A 22,105-nucleotide genomic window follows, 5' to 3' on the forward strand; every position below is an offset into this window, starting at 1 on the left:
ATAGGAGAGTAGGCCTTAGCTAGCGTCATCTACACCTCCACCGGTGTTCGTGTTTGTGCTGCCACCTAGAGAGGAAATGAGTTGAGCTGGCTAACCTGCCGGGACTGACCATTGCCCCACCATATAATCAGCGGAGGTCAGCGCAGCTCCGAAAGGAGCACAGTGCGCCTTTGCACACTACAGATAGTGCTGCATATAGATCTTCCAGTCCCTCCGGAGTGACCCTTTGACTGACTGGGACTGCGCGTGGCTATACGTTAGACGCTGAAAAAGGCCCAATGCGGCCTAGGGATGAGTGTTCGAACAGCGAACCGTGTCAGTCTTTGGTTGGATGATAGAGGAGACAGTGAAACTATATAAATAGGTACCTACAGCTTATAAATCGAAGGTGACTGCCTTTTACATACGGTGAAGAATAACACGTGGACCTCGCAATGCTGTGCAGGAAACGTTTCGCTGTGATGAAAGACGTTTATTTCCTTTCACTGCTGGGTGCTTGCATAATTATATGTATTATCGCTCAGCATCTCAATGACAAATGCAGCAACAACGTTGAAATAGCTCTTTTGGTACCAATATGGCATTCATTTATTCAGAAGTATAGTAATCGGCTACGCAAGATTCTCAATCAGAAAAAGTTAAACGATCGAGGCGCGTCTGTCACTAGGATCTAAAATGTTCCTGAATCTCCTGGAGCGTCTTGCCCTTGGTCTCGTAGGCGAAGACGGTGACGTAGCAGACGCCTCCGAAGCAGATGGCGGCGAAGAGCCAGAACACGCCGGCCTCGGTGATGCCCTCGACGAGCGGCTCGAACGTGAGGGTAACGATGAAGGCCAGGGTCCAGTTGAAGGCGGTGGCGATCCCTCCTGCGGCCCCCTTCACCTCCGGCGCAAACAGCTCACCTGCGGCACGGGGTAAACAGTGTGGACACTGGCGTATATTCATAGTAAGGGGGGATTGATCGGAATCGGAATATGTGAATGCTTATGGGGACTCGTACCGACACCGTGATTTCACCTATACATAGTGACTCCTAGCAACGCCTAGTGGGCTGTAGTGGATATCCTGTACCTAAGTTATGCCAATACTTAATAGGGTAGGGGAGAGCGGGGAGAGTTGTATCATGTCCAAGTTGTATCAGGGCGAATTGTGCCAAACTTATCCAATAGATAGCGCTCGTGACACGACCAGTCGACGAGGTTTTCCGGGCGCAATCTTTCCTGTTCTGTCGTGTGGCTGGGTGGACGCGTCTCGAGGTGAGAGCCGATTTTATGTTTTTTTAATGTCATTCTAAAAAAAAATGAGTTGCAAGAAAATGTGTGTTTTGGGCATTTAGATGTGTACGAATTTGAAAGATCTCCGTAGCGGTGGTGAGGGTAGGTTCTAAGGCTGCGTGAGTGAAAATGGATTTCTCCAGCTGTCCGCTGTTTTGAGCACGAGGATGTTTTTTTCCAAGATGGCGGCGAGGGACATGTTGTATCAGAGCCGGGTGGGGTATGTTGTAACATGTATGTATGTATGGGTATGTTTCTTTTGATCGCGAAAGCTAGGGACATGTTGTATCAGAGCCGGGTGGGGTATGTTGTAACATGTATGTATGTATGGGTATGTTTCTTTTGATCGCGAAAGCTAAGCCCTGTCTCGCGTTTGTAGGTAGCTAGTCAATACTCGTTCCATTTCGGCACAATGTGTTGGCTTCTTTGCTCTTAACGGGCCACTTTTGCATCTAGTCTGTTGATGTTTCGTTCGTTTCGATGTTTCGTTCGGATTGCATTGACCTAAGTTTGGTCTAATAAAAGTGAAGCCTTTGAGCATATACATTGTATTAACCCCATTTAATGTTGTTGTTATGTTCAAAACCAGTAGCAAGCACACTCCCTGACAGGGGCGTCGACGCGTAAGGAAAACTGGTCCGACTTTTTCTCGGGGGGCCCCCACCGGTGGGGGCCCCCAGGTGTTAGGTTAGGTTAGGTTAGGCAGGGGCCCCCGTGGCCGCAGCTGGGCCCCCGAGAGCCCCAACAGGGGCCCCCGCGGCCACAGCAGGGCCCCCGCGAGCCACAGCAGGGCACCGCCTAGTCGAAAAAGTGGTCCGACTAGTCGGAAAAGTCGGACCGGTGTCGACGTCCCTGCTCCCTGAAACGTGAAATACCTAGTGATACAAATTACCCCACCATGTGATACAACTCACCCAAGCCATGGGGCAAGTTGTATCAAAAACATTGTTCTATTCGGCAGACCGTAGAAGAAAAACTGGTAGAGGTAGCGGAAAAGTTACTTTGCACAAAAAAGCAGAAGAATCAAGGAAGGAGATAGTATGGAAATAATGAGTTTATCACGGATAGTTACGAGGTTATGGGTCTCGGTGTAAAAACTGATACAACCCACCCCACTCTCCCCTAAGGGCGGGTAAGAGTACGCGGGCGATAAGAGTACGCATCAGCTGTTTCGGTTGCTTAGCAACGCGGGTTTGTCGAGTTCATGAAGTGACATGAAGCCGCCAGTGCGTGCATGTCACCAACGGAACGTGGGCGTTGAGCGGCGACGCTGTTGAGTTTAAGGCGATGAATATTATTTTCGAGCGTTATGATATTATTATGATATGGTACAATAATTTTGATACTTGGCAGTTGAGATGAGGTACATTTCCGTGATTGTTGTGGGAAACTTGTGAGGTTATCTGGGGAAATACTGTACAGTGCAATATTCTGTTTGCGAAGTTTTGCACAACGTTTCGGGGTTGTTTTGTGCGCGAATTGCATGTACGGTAAGAGGACGCACTGTTCAGGAGGGTAAGAGTACGCAGAATTATACATTAAATCGAATATGCAGAAATATATAATTATTAATATATCGCTCAATGACGTTTGTTTTGTAGGTATATCATCAATGGAGCACTGTGATGCAGATGCGTACCCGAAATTCTTCCAAATACGAGTTTTTCTCCTGTTTGATTGTGCATTTTTTTAAAGAAACACACGACATGATTATTTCCTGATTTATAGACTTCAAAGATTTATTTTATATTTTTCTTTTGGGATACTAGAATTAACTTAAATGCCTTCTGAGTTTGAAGTTAAGCATTTGGACAGCGCAAGCTGCATAGGTGTGTGTTCATATGCTTGCGTACTCCACCCGCCTGGCGTGCGTACTCTTACACACCCCATATGGTAAGAGTACGCAAGTGCAACGGTTCAGAAAATGTCAGTTTTAGACCACTTCCATTTACACTGAAGGATCGTTGCCCCATGGGTTGATGGCTAATTCAATGAACTTTAATATTCCCTATTTGCGATTTCTTTCCTTCAAATATTAAACAAATGAGAGCAAGAAATCCACTAAGTGCGTACTCTTATACGACTTCACCCTACTTATACCATACCTTAACTCATTTTAAATATTTACTTAAGAAAGATTCAGATATAGATATACGAGAAAAAACAGCTTCGCCAAATGACAGGAAATAGATATTCCTCTTCAAACAGGAATGAATATGATTACAATTAAGTAACAAGTATTGTATGATGCAGGTACTTACTCATCATCAGCCACGGAATGGGTCCGAGTCCAATCGAGAATGCGAAGATATAGAGCATGAGCGAGACGAGCGGCAGCCAGCCGAGATCGTCTGCGGTGCCGGCGCTCTCCATGTAGAAGTAGACGCCGAGCGCCAGCAGGCAGACGGCCATGACGCCGTCGGAGAGCAGCAGCAGCACCTTCCTGCCCAGCCGGTCCACCAGCACCACGGCGGCGAACGTCGACACCGACTGCACCAGGCCTACGATGATGGTGGCCAGGTCGGAGTCGATCGATGAGCCGGCGTCCTCGAAAATGTTCACCGTGTAGAAAATGACGGCGTTAACGCCACTGAGCTGCTGCAGCAGCATCAGCATCATGCCCATGACGAACGGCCGCCGGTTGTCGTGGCTGAAGAGGTCCATCACCGTCGCCTTGTTGCTGGCGCCGTGCTCCGTCTGTTCGCGAAGTGACTTCAGCTCTGCGCCGACATCGGCGTCCGGACCTCGCAGCCACTGGAGCGCCTCGAGCGCCTGTGCGTCGCGGCCGTGCTCCAGCAGCCACACAGGTGTCTCGCAGATCAGGCAGGCGAGCGGTGCCCACACGGCCACCATGATTGCACACGCTATCGCCAGAGAGTTCCAGTGGACATACTTGCCGATTATGTAGGCGATAAGCACGCCGAGCGTGGCCTGAAACTGAAATCCAGCCCCCATGGTGCCTCGTACGCGCGGCTCACAAACCTCTCCCACATAGGCGGGCACCACCACCGTGCAGCAGCCGGTGGCAAAGCCGGCCAGCAGTCGGCCGGCCACGATCGGCCCGAAGCTGGCCGCGTACGTGATGAGCAGCCAGCCGAGCACGTTGGGCACGCTGACGAGCAGCATGGTGGTGCGCCGGCCGAGTCGCTCCATGCACCAGCCGCACGCCAGGCCGCCGAACAGGGCGCCCAGCGGCATCATGGAGCCGATCAGCGCCACCTGAGGGTCGTCCAGCTGCAGCTGGGAGCGCTGCAGGTCCGGGCCGGCCGGACTCGAGTAGCCCACCGACAGGCCGTTGGCCAGACCGCCGTACGTGGCTGGTCGAGAGAGGGCGCGAGATCAGTCATCAGACCAAACAGGTGGCAGTGTGATTGGAGTCTACGCAATGGGACTTTGTGACGTCCATGATAACGAAGAGGCACATTGAGTTTTTTTTATTTAATCTATTTTTACGTTTGGAAATGCATTTTTGCATGCTGTTGCTACGCTTTATCGAAGGACACCTCCCAGGTGATAACTTACCGCATATGCTGGCCAGAACCTGGTTTCTGAGACTGCTGGAAGTCGCAGCATCGCCGCTGCTCCCCTCCATCGTTTCTCAGATGCTATCGCTGTCTCGAAGTGACCGTTATACAAGCTGGCGACCCACGACAACTCACTGGAATTGACAGCAGCACCAATTAGTTTTTCTGTGACGTTCCACAGTGGTCGGCGCTCAGTTCATGCATCACGACTCACATTAGCACCAACTAGCTCCTCTCGATTCACAATAGCAGTAAGCAGCTCTTCCGAAAGCTGCGCCACCCACCAGAGACACGTCTGGTCCCTTCCGACACCCGTATCAGACGTCTTCACCGCATCACTTCTGTAGTTCGTGGCCACTTTGCGTGCTCTGCGGTGCCCTTGACATATCCGTATCGCTCCCTGGGACCCGGCAGTGGGTGGGCGGCGTTCTGTCATGTCAAGAGGAGGCCACTCGAGCCTGGTCTGACCCAGCCGGGATATTCGAGCGGCTCCGGATAGCAAAACAGGCGCATATGGTCCGATTAAGAGCGTGTCGCTGATAACTGAAACACTGTTCAATTGTGCGGACCAAGGAGAGGAAATGTGATGAAAGGTGATAGAGGCAAGATAGAGTAAGTGCTTGTTTTCGACTTTGGTCACCTGATAACATTCATTGTTAATCATATCGAGTAAAGCACTCATCGACACGTTTAGTTGATCTTTTGATAAACTCTACGACCACAAGTTTCTAAATTAGTATAAACACATTGGTAGGTATTACCTAAAAGTAGGTTCGAATCACACTCAGCCAAGGACAGCAAGGATTTTTTGTTGTTGGTTTTGTTGGTTTAGAATCTTTCTTTCTATTGGAATTATTTCGGCGTCGCTAGTTGAGACTTGAGATGATAAAGTGGAAGCGTTGGAATGAGTCGGCCATGAATTGGTGCTCCGCAGCGGGTGTAAAGCGCTGCCTTTGAGACGAAAGTCTCCCGCAAATGTGTGTAATTTTACTGTCTCCGCAATCATGAAACGCGTACATCTTTCGCTATTTTAATTTTACTCAATTATTCTAAGATTTCCTACATTTGCTTTCCATGGACGTCACATAAATTCAGCATTGTATCCCGTTCGCCATCTCCTCCCGTTCTCCGACCATCTCTTCACCTCCCGTTCGCTCTCTGCCCTCCCAATTACACCATCACCGGGCCCCTATAATCCCGCCTCACTCGGGCCCCACTGATGGCTCCCTCTGTGGCCGGCGGCTCTGACAGCGTCTCCCTGCCAGGTATGTCTACTGCAGTCTGCAGACCACCATCCCCGCCCCTCCCCCTGCGGCAGGCCGGTTCACCGCTAATATCTCTCCCCCCCCCCCCCGCTGGGAGTCTGCCACTGCAGACCTCCCTCCCAGCGACTGTCAGAGCTGCACCGCTCGGCCGGTTAGAGGCTCCATCTCTGTTGGCTCGCCTTCCTCCCCGGCAGCGCAGCCGGTCGCCGCGGCTGCGTCTCACTCCCAGCGGTAAACGGTCGGCCCACAGGAATAGATCACATCGTCATTACAGTTTATTTGGCGAGAGTCGGTCATGACAGGGCGGAGAGGGCGGCGAAATGGAACTGGCGACCCGGTGAGAGCCGGCGGGGTACGCTGCCTCTCCTAACGCGAGCACTCCGCTCCTCGGAGGTACCTCAGCGGTACGGTGCGGTACGGTTCGGGGGTACGGAGTCACAGAGCAGGACCCGGAGCACCTCGGGCCCGCCGCTGCTCCGACCCGAACCGTCCCGAGGAGCGGAGAATTGAAGATGTCCCGGCCGGCATGAAGAGTCGCCACAGCCGCCCAGCGGCGATTGGAGCTGAAGTGACAGCCGAACGGTCCACTCTGGAATAAATTACGTGACTTTGTTGGGATTGTAATGAGATGCTCCTTCAAAGGACCGAGTGTAACGATTGTATACTTGATTGCCGAAATGGTGCCGTGTGTATGCAAATTTCTGCAATAACGCTTTGAACTAGTTAGTATGTACGTTGAAGTGAATGATGCCTTTACACATAGCTTATTGATCTCCATTTTATATTCAAATTGTAAAGAGTTTGCCGTGAACAGTACAGATTTCCATTCATGAAATCAATGTCTCCCTGATAAACCCGTTCCCAACCACAAAAGAGCCCCCCATCCGACGGGAACTCACTGGTCTACTCGGCTGGCGCGGCCTCCTGCGTGGCCGCCGCTTCCTCTTCCGTCTTTCCGACAATCATCTCGATCAGGGGCTCCAGCTCGATGTTGTTGTCGTCGTCAAACTCCATCTCGGCAAACACCTCGTCCACCTCCTTGCCAGTCATCTTGTCGCCAAACGACATCAGCTGGCCGCGGAACTGCTCAGAGTCGACCTTGCCGTCGCCGTTGTCGAACGCCTTGAAGGCCTTCAAGATCGTCTCGTCGTCGTCGGTGGGGCCCGACTGACGCTCGGCGAACATGTTGACGAACATGGTGAAGCTGATGGGGCCCGGAGCGTCGTTCAACATGTCGTCCAGGTCCTTCTCGGAGACGATCTTGCCGATGATGTCGAAGGCGTTTCGGACGTCCGACTTGTTCAGCAGGCCGTCGCGGTCGGCGTCCATGATGGAGAAGCCCTCCTTGAACTCGGTTACCTGCTGCTGCGTGAACGAGGAGAAGACGCTGCTTCCCTGCTTCTTGGAGGACTTCTTTGACTGTGGAGAATGGGAAAGCGTGTCAACACGGTGCAAGCTTCGTGGATATTGTTCGTGTAAAGGATATTCCATCATCCATGTGTGCGTGTAAATTAGCAATGGAACGGGATTATTTTCTTTGCATATTAGTGTATTACACAAGCGTAGTAACGTAACTACACAAAGGCTAAATAGTCACGTCGTTTCCAGACAAGTGTACGTGCATTGTGGGAATATCGCGTTGATGATGGGCTCTCTGGCAGGCAGGTAAAGGCACTGAGATAGTAAGGGCACATTTGCTGAAATGATATTAATAAACTCAGATACGATAAAATGCTGTTTAACAATCTGATGGTCAACGTAACTCTCGATGTAATCAGTTATCACATTGCTGAGGTAAATTTAACACGCGCCTTACTAGCCGTTCGCTTAATCAGTTATATTTTCTCATTGCTTTGACTAGGATAAGCGGTAGGTATATTAGAGGAAAATTGATCGTTTACGATTAGTTGGTGCCAGGGCACTAAAGGTTGGTGCATTTGTCAAAAGCAACATCATAATGGTGACGAGGAACTTAGAAACATGAATTCCAAAAAAAACGCTCTCTTAAGCATGCACCAGCACCTTTAGCCCAGAGAAACAAGTACTTCGATGGTTTGCTGTTCTATCGCCCCACCGTTTATTTGTAAATATTGTTCATTTAAAGGGCAAGCAGCTGCATTCTCTCTCTATAGGTTCATGGCTTTAAGTTAGTTTTAACCCTCGCCGGCCGAGGGGGGGGGGGCGGGTGCCGCCCCCCCCCCATAGGGTTTTTTCGCGATAGCTCCGAACACGCTGGCGATAGAGAGCTGAAACTTGGCATACCTGACCTTTGATCCAAGCCGGATCTTTTGACACCAACCGCATTTTTGGATCAGGTCAGGTCACTGACCTATGACGTCATAAGTGAACCTCTGCACGGTCTTCAGATGTCGCAACTTCGCAACGCCCTCACTGCCAGAGGAGATGTCACAGGGAAATGAAACTTGCAGGATCTAGTATCCATTATAAGTCCCACAACTTGTATATCTCAGATTTTTCCTAAAGGTCATATGAGGTCAGGTCATTTTCGTGACCTCACCATTATAAGTCAATGGGGAAAAATGAAAACTGCTATTCTGGCGCCGGGAACGATCTCCAACTATCTCAAGCACACAGAATCGTGATTTGATGCACTCCTTGCAAGGTTAGATGCGTCACTTTTGCAATGTTGACCTTGCGTGACGTCATTTATGACGTCATCAAGGTCATATTAGTTTTTCGTCAATAACTCTTGATCAAATTGAGCTAGCGAGTCGGGAAAGCCACCAATGGACTCAGGAAGACCTGACGAATCGAATGATATGCGACATGACCTCTTTCGACCAACTTCGTGACCTGGGGGTGCTGACCTGACCTTGACCTGAGGTCAACACCCCAAGTTGACCTGACCCGGACAAAAAGTATATCATTCGACGCGCCTGAGCGAGATGAACACGATGCTGCCAAAATCGGCGCTCTGCGGCCGTTTTTGCGAAGTTATTCACCAAAAACTGAACCGTACCTTGGGGCACTTGACCTGACCTCAGAGGTCACCGGTTGACCTAGGACCTTAAAATCGGGTACCAATCTCTGCGTCTCGTAACGGCGCACACGCTCGTTTTTTTCCGCGACGCGCTAGCTCCACCAGGGGCGAAACGGCGAGGGGGGGGTCGTACCCGCCCCCCCCCCCTCGGCCGGCGCGTATGTAGAAAACCAATAGGTCCGGCGAGGGTTTTAAAATAAAGTATCCGGTTTAGTTGCTTATTGAAAATGTGATCAGCCGGGTGACCAGCAGTCTATACATATAAATCGTATATAAGTCTTTATAAAATCGTTATTCCTGGAAGAAACCCAACACTTCATGACACTCGTTCTGGCACCTTCCAAGTGACACCTAGCTGGCAGTGACGGCGCCTGGCTGACACCGAAATACGTGCCTCTGCAGTCGGACTGGCGACCTGGCCAGATTTGACCCCGGCCGCGGTGATTCAGCGTCGTTTTCAAGGCGCGGTCCCCAAGGAGCAGCTCTCTTTGGCGTCCCGCTGAGACCGTTTCGTCGCTCCGGTCCAAACCAAACAGCTCCCTCGGCCGCTCAGACGACGGCTGACGCAACGGGACGGTCGCCGCGCGGCCGGGGCCCTGTCAGGCCGGCTCGGCTAAGGCTAAGGCTAAGTTAAAGCTAAGGCTAAGGAGGGTATCGGGGACGGCAATGTTCGAATGATGTTACACAGGGCCTCACTGGCGGTCGATGCCACTCGATGCTGCTTTGTGCATTGTGCCATAATCAGCGCTTGCCATCGCTCACTGCTATGTGGGATTCAATAGGTAAATAGTTTTTCGTTTTGGTGTGATACAGAGGGTGTTTGAAAATAAAAGGAGTCTTAAAAATAAAAGGACATTTTATGTGATGCTTATGTACAAGAATTACATTGTCTTAGAACGCCCTCAGTAGGTATTTTGGTTAACTTCTATCTTCTTGAGTATGAGGCCACGCTCCTTTCCAACCATCCTAGTCTTTCATTGCACTTATTTCTTGAAAGATCTTGCAATCTAGTTTTCGGCGTTCTCACTTCTATGGATCATCCACATAGGACCATCGACATAAATAGAAAAATTGCGGGAATATCATCCCTGTCGCTGGTGGCAGAGTATGTGAGGTCTCATACTTGACCCAGCATATAAGTTTTACTCCAAAGAATATTGCACACGAATCACGATATTTTTTTTGTGTGTAAAATACAGCAGCCAAGTCACTTTATGCCGGTGCGCCGTTTTAGATTTTACGTGTAAGCAAACTGTCAATAGACGTTTGCTGACTAAGGTCTGACTGGGCAGCTGTCATCGTTAGTCCGAGGAAGAGTCGAAACAGCATTGCCTTAAGTAGAGCATATCCTCGACTGTCACGACCTCCGTTCTTTGGAGGGAACATCACCTTGCGTCTCAGCGGCACGACTTCAGTGCATTTCCGGTGTAATTAACCCTCGCCCGGCGAGGAGGGGGGCCCTCCTCCTTGAGGGGTTGATGCAACCCCTCTAAGGTTTTTCACAAATAACGTAAAAACGGCGGCGCTGGCGCCGTCAAATTTGGCGTTCCCTCTGGGGCAGCCTTTTGGTACCTATCCTGAAAACTTCAGGTCTCAGTCTTTTCAGGTCAGGTCACCAGGTCGCAAAAACCGGTACAAGTTCAGGGGAAAATTAGACTAGCTTAGCGGCAACTGAATGCCAGAGTTTTTCGTTCATAGCGTGAGTGTTATGGCACGTAGCACTACCAAATTTCAGACATGACTTGGGGCATCTATTTGTCACTTGATCTAGAAGTTTTAGGCGACCTGAGGTCAGGTCACAATGTCACAAAAACCGGTACATTGTCAGAATAGCACTAAGAATGCACAATTTCGTTCATAAAACTAGAGTTCTTCATTGAATTGATTCAAACGTACAGGACATACTAAGCTCACCAAGTGCCAATCATATGCATCCCAGTTTTTTTTTTCAAATTCGGTTGACCTGAGGTCATTTAGAGGTCATCACAAATTTTAATGAAATTTGCCCGAATGTGTAAAGATCAGAGATTTGTGCTCTATTTTAACGTTTTGGTATTGTGCTACCTCGATTTACATCTAGTTGGTGTTTGCAGGCTGCAAGAACGCCTGGGTCGGGTCAACTGAGGTCAACTAAGGTCAAACTGCGCTTTTGCTAATAATTTGGCACACAATGAGGCTAGAGCTTCAAAAGTGTTGCCCTTGTGTTCCTTGTGATCAGGTGATTCGAATTATATGCAATGTGATGCATTTTGATTGACTTAAACTTAATTGATTAGTTTAAGTTCACTTAATTTTTAAGAAAATTTTAAGTTCGCTTAAATTGATAACAAAGCATATCATTTGTTGCGCACAGACGTGCGCAACAAAAAATATTTCACTGATATTTGATGATATTTGATGATATTTGATTTGATGAAGTTCACTGGTGCTTTTATTTTTGCTCTATCTTTACTAGCTAAAAAGTTATAAACTAAAAACTGTTGGCATGTCTTAGCGAATTTCGCGCACTTATACCCCCCCCCCCCTGAACCCCCCTAATATTGGCTTAGAGTCACCAAATTTTTACGAGGACGACAACTCCTATGGGCCCGCCTATCCTGTAAATTTGGCGTTTCTATTCTAAGTGCCGTAGGAGCCAATGGCAATAGGGGTCGTACCAACCCCCCCCCCCCTCGCCGTTCGTGTTATGAAAAAGGCCCTCGCCTGGGGAGGGTTAATGACGGGGTGAGTCAAATCAGTCAACTGGAATATTAATAACAATAAGCATATATTTATAAAGGTAGACATCAGCGTGTTGTTTCTTTCCAGCAAAGTAATGCCAATATTGGAGTGTCATCTTCAGTTTTTTATGATAAGAAAATATTCAAACGTCTTTGGGGGCTCTTCTCTCATTTTACCCTTTCTTTCATCTCCACTAAAATTTGTGCGTACTGGTCATCTTTTATGTCCATCATGTTTTCTCCCTGGGACGATAGACTGCACGGGCTGCCATTTTTACTATGTCTGAGTCATCCCAACAATGCGGTACATGTCATCGGCTGTCATATCAGACCACTGATCACAACAGGATGTCAAACGCGCGTAACGTTTGAGGCGGAGAAAGGAGGATGTTTGATAGATGCATTTTCAGAGCGTTGATTTTACCTGTTGTGAGCAATGTGTGCGGCATACTAGTTAGCATGCATGGCTCCCTCTTATAATGCTCTACTTAGGCTGTACCGCACATCAGCCACGTATAGCGGAGCAGTATCTTCCCGGATTCCTGCGAGTCTTTACAGCTCGCCTATGTATGTATGTATGCATGCATTTTTGCGCCAATACACGCCTAGAGTATCAGGACACAAACGGAACACTCACCCCTTTCTTGGTGGATGGCATGGCTGCGGCTGATCGGGAACCTTACTGAAACACAAAATACGTCTCATTCATTGATAATGGCTTACTCCGTCAGCCTCCTACACAAGAGCAACCGATAACTTGTATCCGACGATCAAGGTAGATTGCAAAATAAAACATAAAAAAGATGTCTGCTTCACCAGAGCCATGGAGTGTTACTATATAGCTTGTCGCTAGCGCCCGTCGTGTTTTCACATGCGCTGTCCTAGAAAAGTCAATTATTTGCTTCATAGGCGTAGGAACAGGGGGGCTGGGGGGCATGGACCCCACTTTTCAGCCATTTTTTAAGTAAAATCTTTATTTTTATTCAAATACAAAACTAAGAGCAGGACATGGTTCAGCAAAGTGAGATGACCACAAAACTGCAAAGAATTTCTTCATAGGGGTATTGGGGCTCCAACAAAGTGAAATTGAAGTTTCGCTGCCCCCCCCCCCCCAACTCACACACTTTTCGCGAGGTTCCTACCAAGGGCGGCGCCACCGTGGGGGCAGTGGGGGCAGACTGCCCCCACTGGCAGGAGGCCGTGGGGGCAAGACTATGTTTTTGCCCCCACAAAATTTGGCTGATGTTTAAAAAGGAACAGAAGAGCAGTGCAACATTCATGATACGCGGTTGTACACCTTTTTGCGTTAGCTTTTGACCATTGGGCAAAACGTTTGTACACATTCGCCGTGGCGCTACAAATGGGCAGTTGGTCACAAAGAATCACCATTGTGCAAAACTATTCGGCGATCTTCCTCTAGAACTCGACATTGAACGAATGGTTCAACATTGTGCAAAACAAATCGTCAATGGTCGAAACTAGTCGTCATATGCCGAGCTGACTCCCTCTATGCCGAAGTCTGGCGAACTGTTAAACTGTTTTGCAGATCGCTCATTTCAGTGTTCAATCTGTTTTGCTGAATGGCTGAAATGAAACACACCACGCCGGAATAGTTGTGCTCAATGCCGATTGTCGAAATGGCTCCTCAAACAGTTATGGCGAATGGTTGAATTCAAATGCAAAAAGGTGTAATAGTACCCCTGTTTTTGACGGTCCCCGTATCAAGTGCATCAGCAAAACGTTCGTTCTCGGACCGTCTGTCGCATATCTCCTACTCCCACTCATTCTCCTACTCATCTTCATTCACCGTGATTGACTCCCGACAAATCATCGGCGTCACTTGGTGGCTGTGCGTCCAGTTAGCGATGGACATTGGCTACAGACTGGTAGGCCTCAATCACCCTTAATCGTCGAGAATGGTCACGTGCTGACTAAATACCAAGACCTACCCGTAGCGCAGACCTCTATGTTGCGGCGTTAGCCGTCTCTGTAGGAAGCGGGCTCTCTAGCAAAAGCTATTTTGTCTACAGAAATTAGTTACTGTGGAGCATATTGCTACCAGCCATGGCAACCACGTAAGCTCAGTTACGAACCAATTTCAGCGTGCCTTTAAGCAAGAGAGCCTATAAACGTAAAATTTAGGTGAAAACGAACTTATGGGACACCCTGTAGATATCCACACCAATCTCACGTGCTTTCAAGCATTTTTGGGATGTTTCGGTTGGTTTCAGGTTCAGTCCGAGCTCAGTTTGGGTTTCGGTGGTTTTGCCCGGAGTGTGCCCTCAGTTCCGTTCATCCAATTCTGGCCCAAGGCAACGCAAGAGCGCTGCCGGCATCTAGTAATTAAGACATGTTTTCCCCATCCTGAGGCTCTTAAATGAATGCTTAGAGCAAAATGGATGCCAGAATCGTGATCAGCGGCTACGAAATCATCACAAAGGACTTTTCATGTGTCAAAGTCAACCAAAGGTCATTCGGGTCACATGAGAACCATAATGATTTTGAATGACAGCATCTAGGGGCAAGGTGCTCATGGATTTTGCAGATTGGCGTATCAGACAACAGTCGGGTCACCTCAAGCTTGCCCCCACTGGCGAAAATTCGTGGCGCCGCCACTGGTTCCTACGCCCATGATTTGATTGAAATCCAATTGTCAGAGTTTAAGATGACATGACCTGTAATATGCACTAACTGAACCAACTTTTCCTTTTCTAACATCCGATCGGTTTAGTCAGTCCCCCGTCACAGACACAGGGGAAGCACTCAGTTGTGCCTCTGCCGGACTTCAACTCGGGGAGGCCCAGCCAACGGGTGGTCCGTTGTCTGGCGTTGTGGTCCGGTGTGGTCCGGTGGTCTCCTTACGTCCGTGATGGTTCTCCTGGCCGGCTGGGTCTCCGCCTCCCGGTGCTGTCCCCGCTGTGTCCCGGCCTCGACTGACACGGCAACCGCTCACTAAACCGTTCCCGACACGGCAACAATGCTATCCCATCGCAGCGCCTTCCTCAATGTACCGTGCCGAGAGCAATACCTGCGCGAGCTGGCTGAGCGCCAAATCGTTCGGCACTTGACGCTGCTGCGATCGGCGCTACCCGTTCACCACCGTCCTGAGGCTCGGGATGAGTCGAAGCGCTCCTGGCGTCATCCACATGCCTGTCCGCTGCCGAACGATACATCAACGGGGTCGGGTGTCGGCGAAAGAGAGAGAGAGAGAGAGAGAGAGAGAGAGAGAGAGAGAGAGAGAGAGAGAGAGAGAGTGAAAGAGAGAAAAGGAGGAAGAAAGAAAGAAGAAAAAGAAAGAAAGAAAGAAAGAAAGAAAGAAAGAAGAAGAAAGAAGAAGAAAGAACGAAAAGAAAGAAAGAAAGAAAGAAAGAAAAGAAAGAAAGAAAGAAAGAAAGAAAGAAAGAAAAAAGAAAGAAGAAAGAGAAAGAAAGAAGAAGAAGAAAAAGAAAGAAAAAAGAAAGAAAGAAAAGGGGAAGGGGAAGAGAGATAGCGATACAAATGTATTTAGAGAGAGTAGAGACGGAGATATACAAAGAGGGACGAGAGATAGAGGGAAGAGCGTTAGATAGAGAAGGGAGAGTGGAAGAGAGAGAGGGAGGGGGAGAACAGCGAAAAATAGGAAGCAAGGGCGAGAGTTAGCGTCAACAAGTAACAAAAAGTAATGTCGACAAAAGAACCATTTCTCGATCCTTATATTCACTCCGCTATTCCGTTATTCCGAGTCGCAAACTAAAGAGCGGTCGGACGTGTGCTGGGATGCAAACGGTGTGCAGTGACGTATTAACCCGCGCCCGGCTGGGGCGCAGGGCGTATTTTAACATGTTAACTGGGTCGGCAATTGCCGACCCAGTCACGGAGAATGCCGACCCAGTGACAGCCGTTTGCCGACCCAGTTGCCGCCCCCTCTAGGATGCAGCACGCACATGCAGGCTAGGTGCCGTCATTCATAGTGAGGCTACTGCCCTCCAAAATGATAATGCCGCCTCTTAAAGTGAACCAACCGTCTATAGAAAGTGATGATCCCGCAACTCAATGTGACAGTGCCGCCCCTACATCTGTTAGTAGCCCCACTCAATGTAATGGTGCCGCCCTTCTAAGCATCTGTGGAGCCCCTCAATGTGATGATACCGCCCGTCAAGAAGATGATGCCGCCCCTTTCAGTATCGGTGGCGCCCTCAATGTGATAGTGCCGCCCTCAAAGTGCCCGGGTGGCGCCCCTGAATGTGATGGTGCTGCCCGCCAACGAGTCAGTGGCGCCCCTCAAAATGATGCTGCCGCCCCTCAAAGTGTTGGCGCCGCCCCTAATAGTGTCAGTGACGCCCTTTGAAGTGTCGGAGGAGCCCACCAATATAATGGTGCCGCCCCTCTAGATATCCACATAGCCCCTCATTGTGATGGAGCCGTCCCTCAAGCAGATGATGCCGCCCCTCAAGAAGATGATGCCGCCCCTGAATGTGATGGTGCTGTCCGCTAACGAGTCGATGGCGCCCCTCAAAATGATGCTGCCGCCCCTTAAGTGTTAGTGCCGCCCCTTATAGCGTCAGTGACGCTCTTCGAAGTGTCAGAGGAACCCACCAATGTAATGGTGCCGCCCCTCTAGTATCCACATAGCCCCTCATTGTGATGGAGCTGCCCCTCAAGCAGATGATGCCGCCCCTTTCAGTATCGGTGGCGCCCCTCAACGTGATGGTGCCTCCCTCAAAGTGCCAGTGGCGCCCCTAAATGTGATGGTGTCTCCTGTCAACGAGTCGGTAGCGCCCCTCAAAATGATGCTGCCGCCCCTAAAAGTGCTGGTGCCGCCCCTCAAAGTGTCTGTGGCGCCCTTCAAAGTTTTGGAGAAACTCATCAGTCATCAATAGGTACAATGTTGCCGCCCTCTAACTTTCTGTAGCGCCCCTCCATATACATAATGGTGCCGCTTCTCAAACCATCCGTGGCGCCCCTCAAAGTGATGGTGCCGCCCCTTACAGTGTCGGTGGTGTCTCCTCAAAAGTCAAGGTGCCGCCTCTCAAAGAAATGTTGGTGTCCCTCGAAGTGTCGGAGGCGCTCCTCAATGATGTTGCCGAATGCCGCCCCTCAAACCTTCCGTAACGCCCCTCCACGTCATGGTGCCGCCCCCCAAATGCTCACGGCGCCCTTAACCCTATTCCTGGCGGGCTCCGCCGGGACAAGAAACTGGCGGGGGGGCCGATTCGGCCCCCCCCCTGAGATCTCGAGAACGAACCAAGATAGCGACAAGCGGTAAACGGCATCGGATACGCATGGACAAGGTCTACAATTTTTACAAAGGTCATTTTCAGGTCAGGTCAAAGATGACGTCACAGGGGTCGAAAAAGTCAAAATGGCGGCGCTAGATATGGAGAGAGTTTTTCTCGAATAACTTTCGAATTAGTCAAGATAGGAACAAACTAAGGGCATCATCGTGATCCTCTCGTCAATCCGCATCGAATGATATATATGTTGACCTCGAAAGGTCAAGGTCAAAGGTTGACCTCAGGTCACGTGACCTCGAGGTCATCATGTATATCATTTGATGCGTCTTGACGAGCTGAACACAATGAGACCATCCACGCGTCTGTATCTTGTTCCTGTACGGAGTTATTGGCCAAAAACCTTTGGTGACCTTTGATGACGTCACATGACCTCACAGCTGCCCAACAGCAAAACAGACCTCAAGGTAGTGAAGGTTGATCGTATATGAAGTCATGTATGGTATATGGGGCCATTCCGACCCGTTTTAGTGGTAAAACAGGGAGTTGATTTTTCCCCCATTGACTTATAATGGGGAGGTCGCGAAACTGACCTGACCTTAGGTCACCGATATCAAAATTCCGAGATATACAAATTGCACACACTGGTACCCTAACTAAGCCTGAAGAGAACAAATTGATCGGTCAAAAACTCTAGCTCTGGCGTGATTGCAAACTTTTCTGAGGTAGGGTCACCAAACCGCCTCTGGTGACCTGACCTGAGGTCAGATCAACTCAAAATTTTCAGACATGTTGCGTAGAAGCCTTATAGGAAAAGTCAGAAAATTTGAGCTTCCTAGCTCAACGCGTTTGGGAGAAATAACCAAAAAACCTCAGGGGGGGGCTCCTGAGCCCCCCCCCCCCGCCAGGAATAGGGTTAAATGTGATAGTAACGCCGGTCAAAGTGCTCCTGGCAGTGCCGGTGGCGCCCCTTATAGTGTCGGTGGCGCCCCTAACAGTATCGGTGGTGCCCCTCAAAGTGATGATGTCACCCTCAAACAAACGGTGGCGCCCTTCGAAGTATCGGAGTCCCTGAATATCATACCTATTGCCGCCCATTAACGATCTGTAGCGCCCCTCCATATGATGGAGCCGCCCCGTAGCCAGGAGCCTGCCACTAATAGGGTTAAAAAGTATCCGCGGCGTTCCTTAACACGCGCAGTGGAAGGGGGGGGGGCGGATTTCGCCCACCCCTCCTGTTTTTCGCCAATAACTCGCGCCGCAAACATAATATTAATGTGAAACTTTGACTACCTGTCCAGAATTGAATTGCGGATCTTCCCGTGCAAGAAATAAGAAAATCGGTTCACAACGTTTCTAGTAATAGCGGTGTAAAGTCAAACAACCTGTCGCGGCGGCGGCGCGGCGGCGCGGCGGCCGGCGCTAGCCGTTACGCGCCGCCTGAATTGTAGACTGTGCCGGGGCGGGACGGTTCCGTCTTTCCATCGCGCTCCTTACCGCTGATTACATTAGATTCGCGTCAAATTTGGTAAGAAGACTGGGAAATGTACAGGCAATCATTTGGTCAAAGAATTTTGAAAATCGGCCGGTAACCACTTGAGTTATGTGTGTGTAAACACAAAATTGTGATTGCCGCGTTTCCCGCGTCGGCCGATCCCGCTTCAGCCGGCGACATCTTACCCTTAGAAGCCCTCTAAACTGCCATATTCATTGTTGGATTAACTTGAAATTCACCATACATACTCACAAATGTTTGGTCTTTCGTACAGTGAAAGAAAAAAGAACATCGGCCGTTAACTTTTTGAGTTATCGGCGTGTAAACGCAAAAAAGTCGCAAATATGGCAGATTTGACTACATTTGACCTCATTTGACCTTGAAGATATTGACCTAGGGTCATGAAATTCACATACAACAGAGTTCCCCATGGCCTTCACCTACCCTCCAAATTTCGTCTTTCTAGCTCCAGTGGGAGCTGAGATCTTAGGGGGGGCGACATCCGCCCCCCCCCCTTCCACTGGGCGTAGTACTCGCAACCCTTCCACTGCGCGTGTTAAAGGAAGACTGCCACCTTCAAAAAGTTTTCTCAGATCGGCCTATGATTTATTCCCTGGACAAAACAAAATTTTAGAATTCACCTGACAAAGTATCATCACGTGAATCGCGAAAAAAATTGTCGATTATCATACAATTATCAATCGGTTAATGTCTAGCGACAATGTTTACACATCACTAGACTTCAAGGTCATAAGATTATTACATTTTATTTGAAAAAGTAAGGTATTTTATGATTCACTTATATATGATTTCATAAGAAATTGGCCATGTTTAATTTATTTTGCATTTAAGTTCGTAAAACATTTAAAAATCATGGCTCATTTGGAATGGGTCTGGCCCATGTTAAACCCCATTTCCCACACTTTTTGGAAAAAATGAACTACTGAATATATAAGTTTAACTTTTATTTGACACTACAAAATTCTTCTCTGATCTCGAAACAATCAAAGTTTTGACATATATTTACCAAAAGATAAGAAATTCATGTTTCAAAGTTATCGATAAACAGTAGAGATGTCGGTTTTCTTGGACTAAAAAATGGCATCAAACTGAACTTTGGTCTCCGATTTCTCGCAAACGGGTTCGAATTTCGGAAAACCGACTTCAGTCTGGGACATAGGTGGCTCAGCTCTAGTGAAAACCGTTTTGTGGAAAAAAGGTGGCAGTCTACCTTTAAAGTTAGTGCCGCCCCTACAATGTGGGTGGCGTCCTCAAAATAAAAGTAATGTTGCCCGCCCCCCCCCCCCCCCGAGTAATGTTGGGCGTTTCTTCTTTAAGTATCGAAGGCGCTCCTCCTTGTCGTTTTGCCCCACATCACTGCTCACATGGCGCCTGTAACAAGTCACATGTTTATTAAGGCCAGAGACACTGCTGTAGTTACAATTTCAAGGTCCAGCATCATCCCAAAACCCGCACGTTCCCAACTCGGTCACAGAGATTTTAAGTTGTCCTGACGATTCACGTGACGTCAGAGTATGTGTACTCCTATGCATAAATTTAAATGTGACTGCATCACTACATCTATCCTCCTCATTAGTTTCAAACTTGTCATGGACAAGATGACATGCAGAATGACAGAGGCACAATGTATCTAGGGATCTTCTGGTGTCCGTTTCTCATGACGGACTGTATCTGTCGGGTTTCCGTCTGTTTCTTTTAGGCCGCTGCAGCGACACAGGTGGCGCGGCATCCCTGCTATGTCGGCGCTGTTGTGCCGCTGAGGTCCGGATCGCACTTCGACTGCTGTGTCCGCCTTTGAACTGCTCAGAGGAAAGTCTGTGATCCAGTCGTCATCCCTGTCGATCTCCTGACAGACATTTCCCGGTGGCCCTGACTCCTGTCGGAGTTTAAGTTTCTTAAACTTCTCACAGTTCCGCGACAGTGTTTTCGCTCCCCGTCTTGCGGTTATCCTCGTGTTGCTTGTGGCGACGACCGTATATGGGTTTGGATCCCATGGCGGTGAGACAGAGGATGATGGCTGCCGAAGAAGTACCTTGTCTCCGATCCTGATATTCATCTCCCGCGCCCTTCGTCGTTTATCTGCGTATGCTTTCTGCTTTGTCTGGGCGGCTTCCTGCCGTTGCTTTATCTCGGCATGTAACGTGCCGCTGGATTCGGGTATAAGCATGGCAGCTTTACCCGTATCTTCCTTCCCATAAGGAGTTCTGATGGGCACCGGTCTGTACTTGCATGAGGCGTGTTGCGATAGGCCATGAGCCATGCGTTGAGTTCCCTTTTTTCATCCGATCCTTCTGCGCGCGCTGCATGGATGACCTTGGTTAGTGAGGACATCATCTTCTCGGCCAACCCATTCGCTTGAGGGTGGCCGGGAGTTATCGTTTCGGACGCGAATCCTGTCTCCGTTGCGTACCGTTTCCATTCATATGAATTGAATGGTGGGCCACCATCGTGAATGACCACTTCAGGTACGCCGTGTCTTGCCCAGATTCCATCCAGCTGAGGTGTCACCACGTCAGCACTTGTGGAGCGGACTCTCGTGACCTCAGGGAAGCGACTGTAGACATCTACTACCACCAAGTAGTAATACCTCTCGGGCCACCGATGGGCCCCTTGAAGTCGGTGGCGACGGTGTGCCATGGTCTCGGAGGAAGTGGTCTTCCGACCATAGGCGCCGGCCGATTTTCCTTGCCAGCTGCAGTGCACCCCAAACATGACCGAACGTATTCTTTTGTGAGCCGCCCAAGTCTGGGAAACCACACTCGTTCTCTCAGCGTTCTGATGGTTTTCGCCTCGCCCTGATGTCCTTCATGGGCGAGAGAAATGACATCACGTTGCAGACTTGGTGCACCACCAGCTGCTCCCCTCTGAGCAAGAGGCCACTGGCAGCGGTCAGCTCCGCGAACACCGGCTTATAGGGCGATGTTAGTGATGTCTTGCTCATATGTCCAGCCAGGACGTCCTCCAGGACCTGTTTCAAACACCTCGTCTTCCTGAATCGCATGGTGAATCATCGGGATTGTTTACCGCCGCTGGCAGACTTCTTTGTACGATTCGATTCACTGAGAACTCTTCATCTTCCTCAGTCTCTTCCACCCCAAGGTCCTGTCGCTCTTGCCGGCTGTACTCGCGATCTGGGGCTGGATGGCGACTGGAAAAGTCAGATGGATTCTGACTACCCGGCTCGTAGACAACCGTGAAGTTGAAACCCAACAACTTCGATTTGTGCGCTGAACGCGAACTGGCCATTCTTCCGATCGTTGTTATACAGCGGCACTAACGGCTTATGGTCGACTACGACTTCGAACTTCGTGCCGTAAAGTATTGCTTGTTGGCCATTATACCAGACAGGACGGCCAGACTTTCACCTTCCACCCTTACTGTAACCAAGCTCTGCTGACTTAAGCGTCCTGCTGTTGTAGGTTACGGTCTCCACTGTGGTCTGGCGTCTCCGGGAATGTCGTACCTCTGAGCTACTGTTCGCGCCAACACCGACGGGACCAGTCTACATACAGACTGTTGCACGCGTTTGTGTCGTACTGCATCAGCACAGAGTCACTGGTGAGCATGTTCTTTAGCCTGTTGAAGCTCTGTTCGC

General features: G+C 49.4%; 2 protein-coding genes across 3 annotated transcripts; both read right to left on the reverse strand.

Moving 5' to 3' along the window:
• Window positions 1-457: 457 nt before the first annotated feature.
• On the reverse strand, window positions 458-5,172 carry LOC122365566 (facilitated trehalose transporter Tret1-like). Its single transcript, XM_043336880.1, has 3 exons — window positions 4,797-5,172; window positions 3,536-4,591; window positions 458-902 (listed from the first exon to the last, which is right to left on the reverse strand). The coding sequence occupies exons 1-3, from the start codon at window positions 4,864-4,866 to the stop codon at window positions 664-666; spliced, it is 1,365 nt and encodes a 454-aa protein (XP_043192815.1). The 5' UTR covers window positions 4,867-5,172; the 3' UTR covers window positions 458-663.
• A 1,153-nt stretch (window positions 5,173-6,325) lies between these two features.
• LOC122365581 (myosin regulatory light chain 2-like) lies at window positions 6,326-14,830 on the reverse strand. 2 transcript variants are annotated; one of them, XM_043336914.1, is made up of 4 exons: window positions 14,813-14,830; window positions 12,422-12,466; window positions 6,963-7,482; window positions 6,326-6,652 (listed from the first exon to the last, which is right to left on the reverse strand). In XM_043336914.1, the coding sequence occupies exons 2-3, from the start codon at window positions 12,440-12,442 to the stop codon at window positions 6,967-6,969; spliced, it is 537 nt and encodes a 178-aa protein (XP_043192849.1). In that variant the 5' UTR covers window positions 12,443-12,466; window positions 14,813-14,830; the 3' UTR covers window positions 6,326-6,652; window positions 6,963-6,966. The 2 variants fall into 2 exon arrangements, with proteins under 2 accessions (XP_043192849.1, XP_043192848.1); XM_043336913.1 differs by lacking the exon at window positions 14,813-14,830 and adding an exon at window positions 14,647-14,762.
• Window positions 14,831-22,105: the final 7,275 nt, after the last annotated feature.

Source organism: Amphibalanus amphitrite, unplaced genomic scaffold, assembly GCF_019059575.1.
Source record: "Amphibalanus amphitrite isolate SeventyFive unplaced genomic scaffold, NRLGWU_Aamphi_draft 000749F_arrow, whole genome shotgun sequence".
NCBI lineage: Eukaryota > Metazoa > Arthropoda > Thecostraca > Balanomorpha > Balanidae > Amphibalanus > Amphibalanus amphitrite.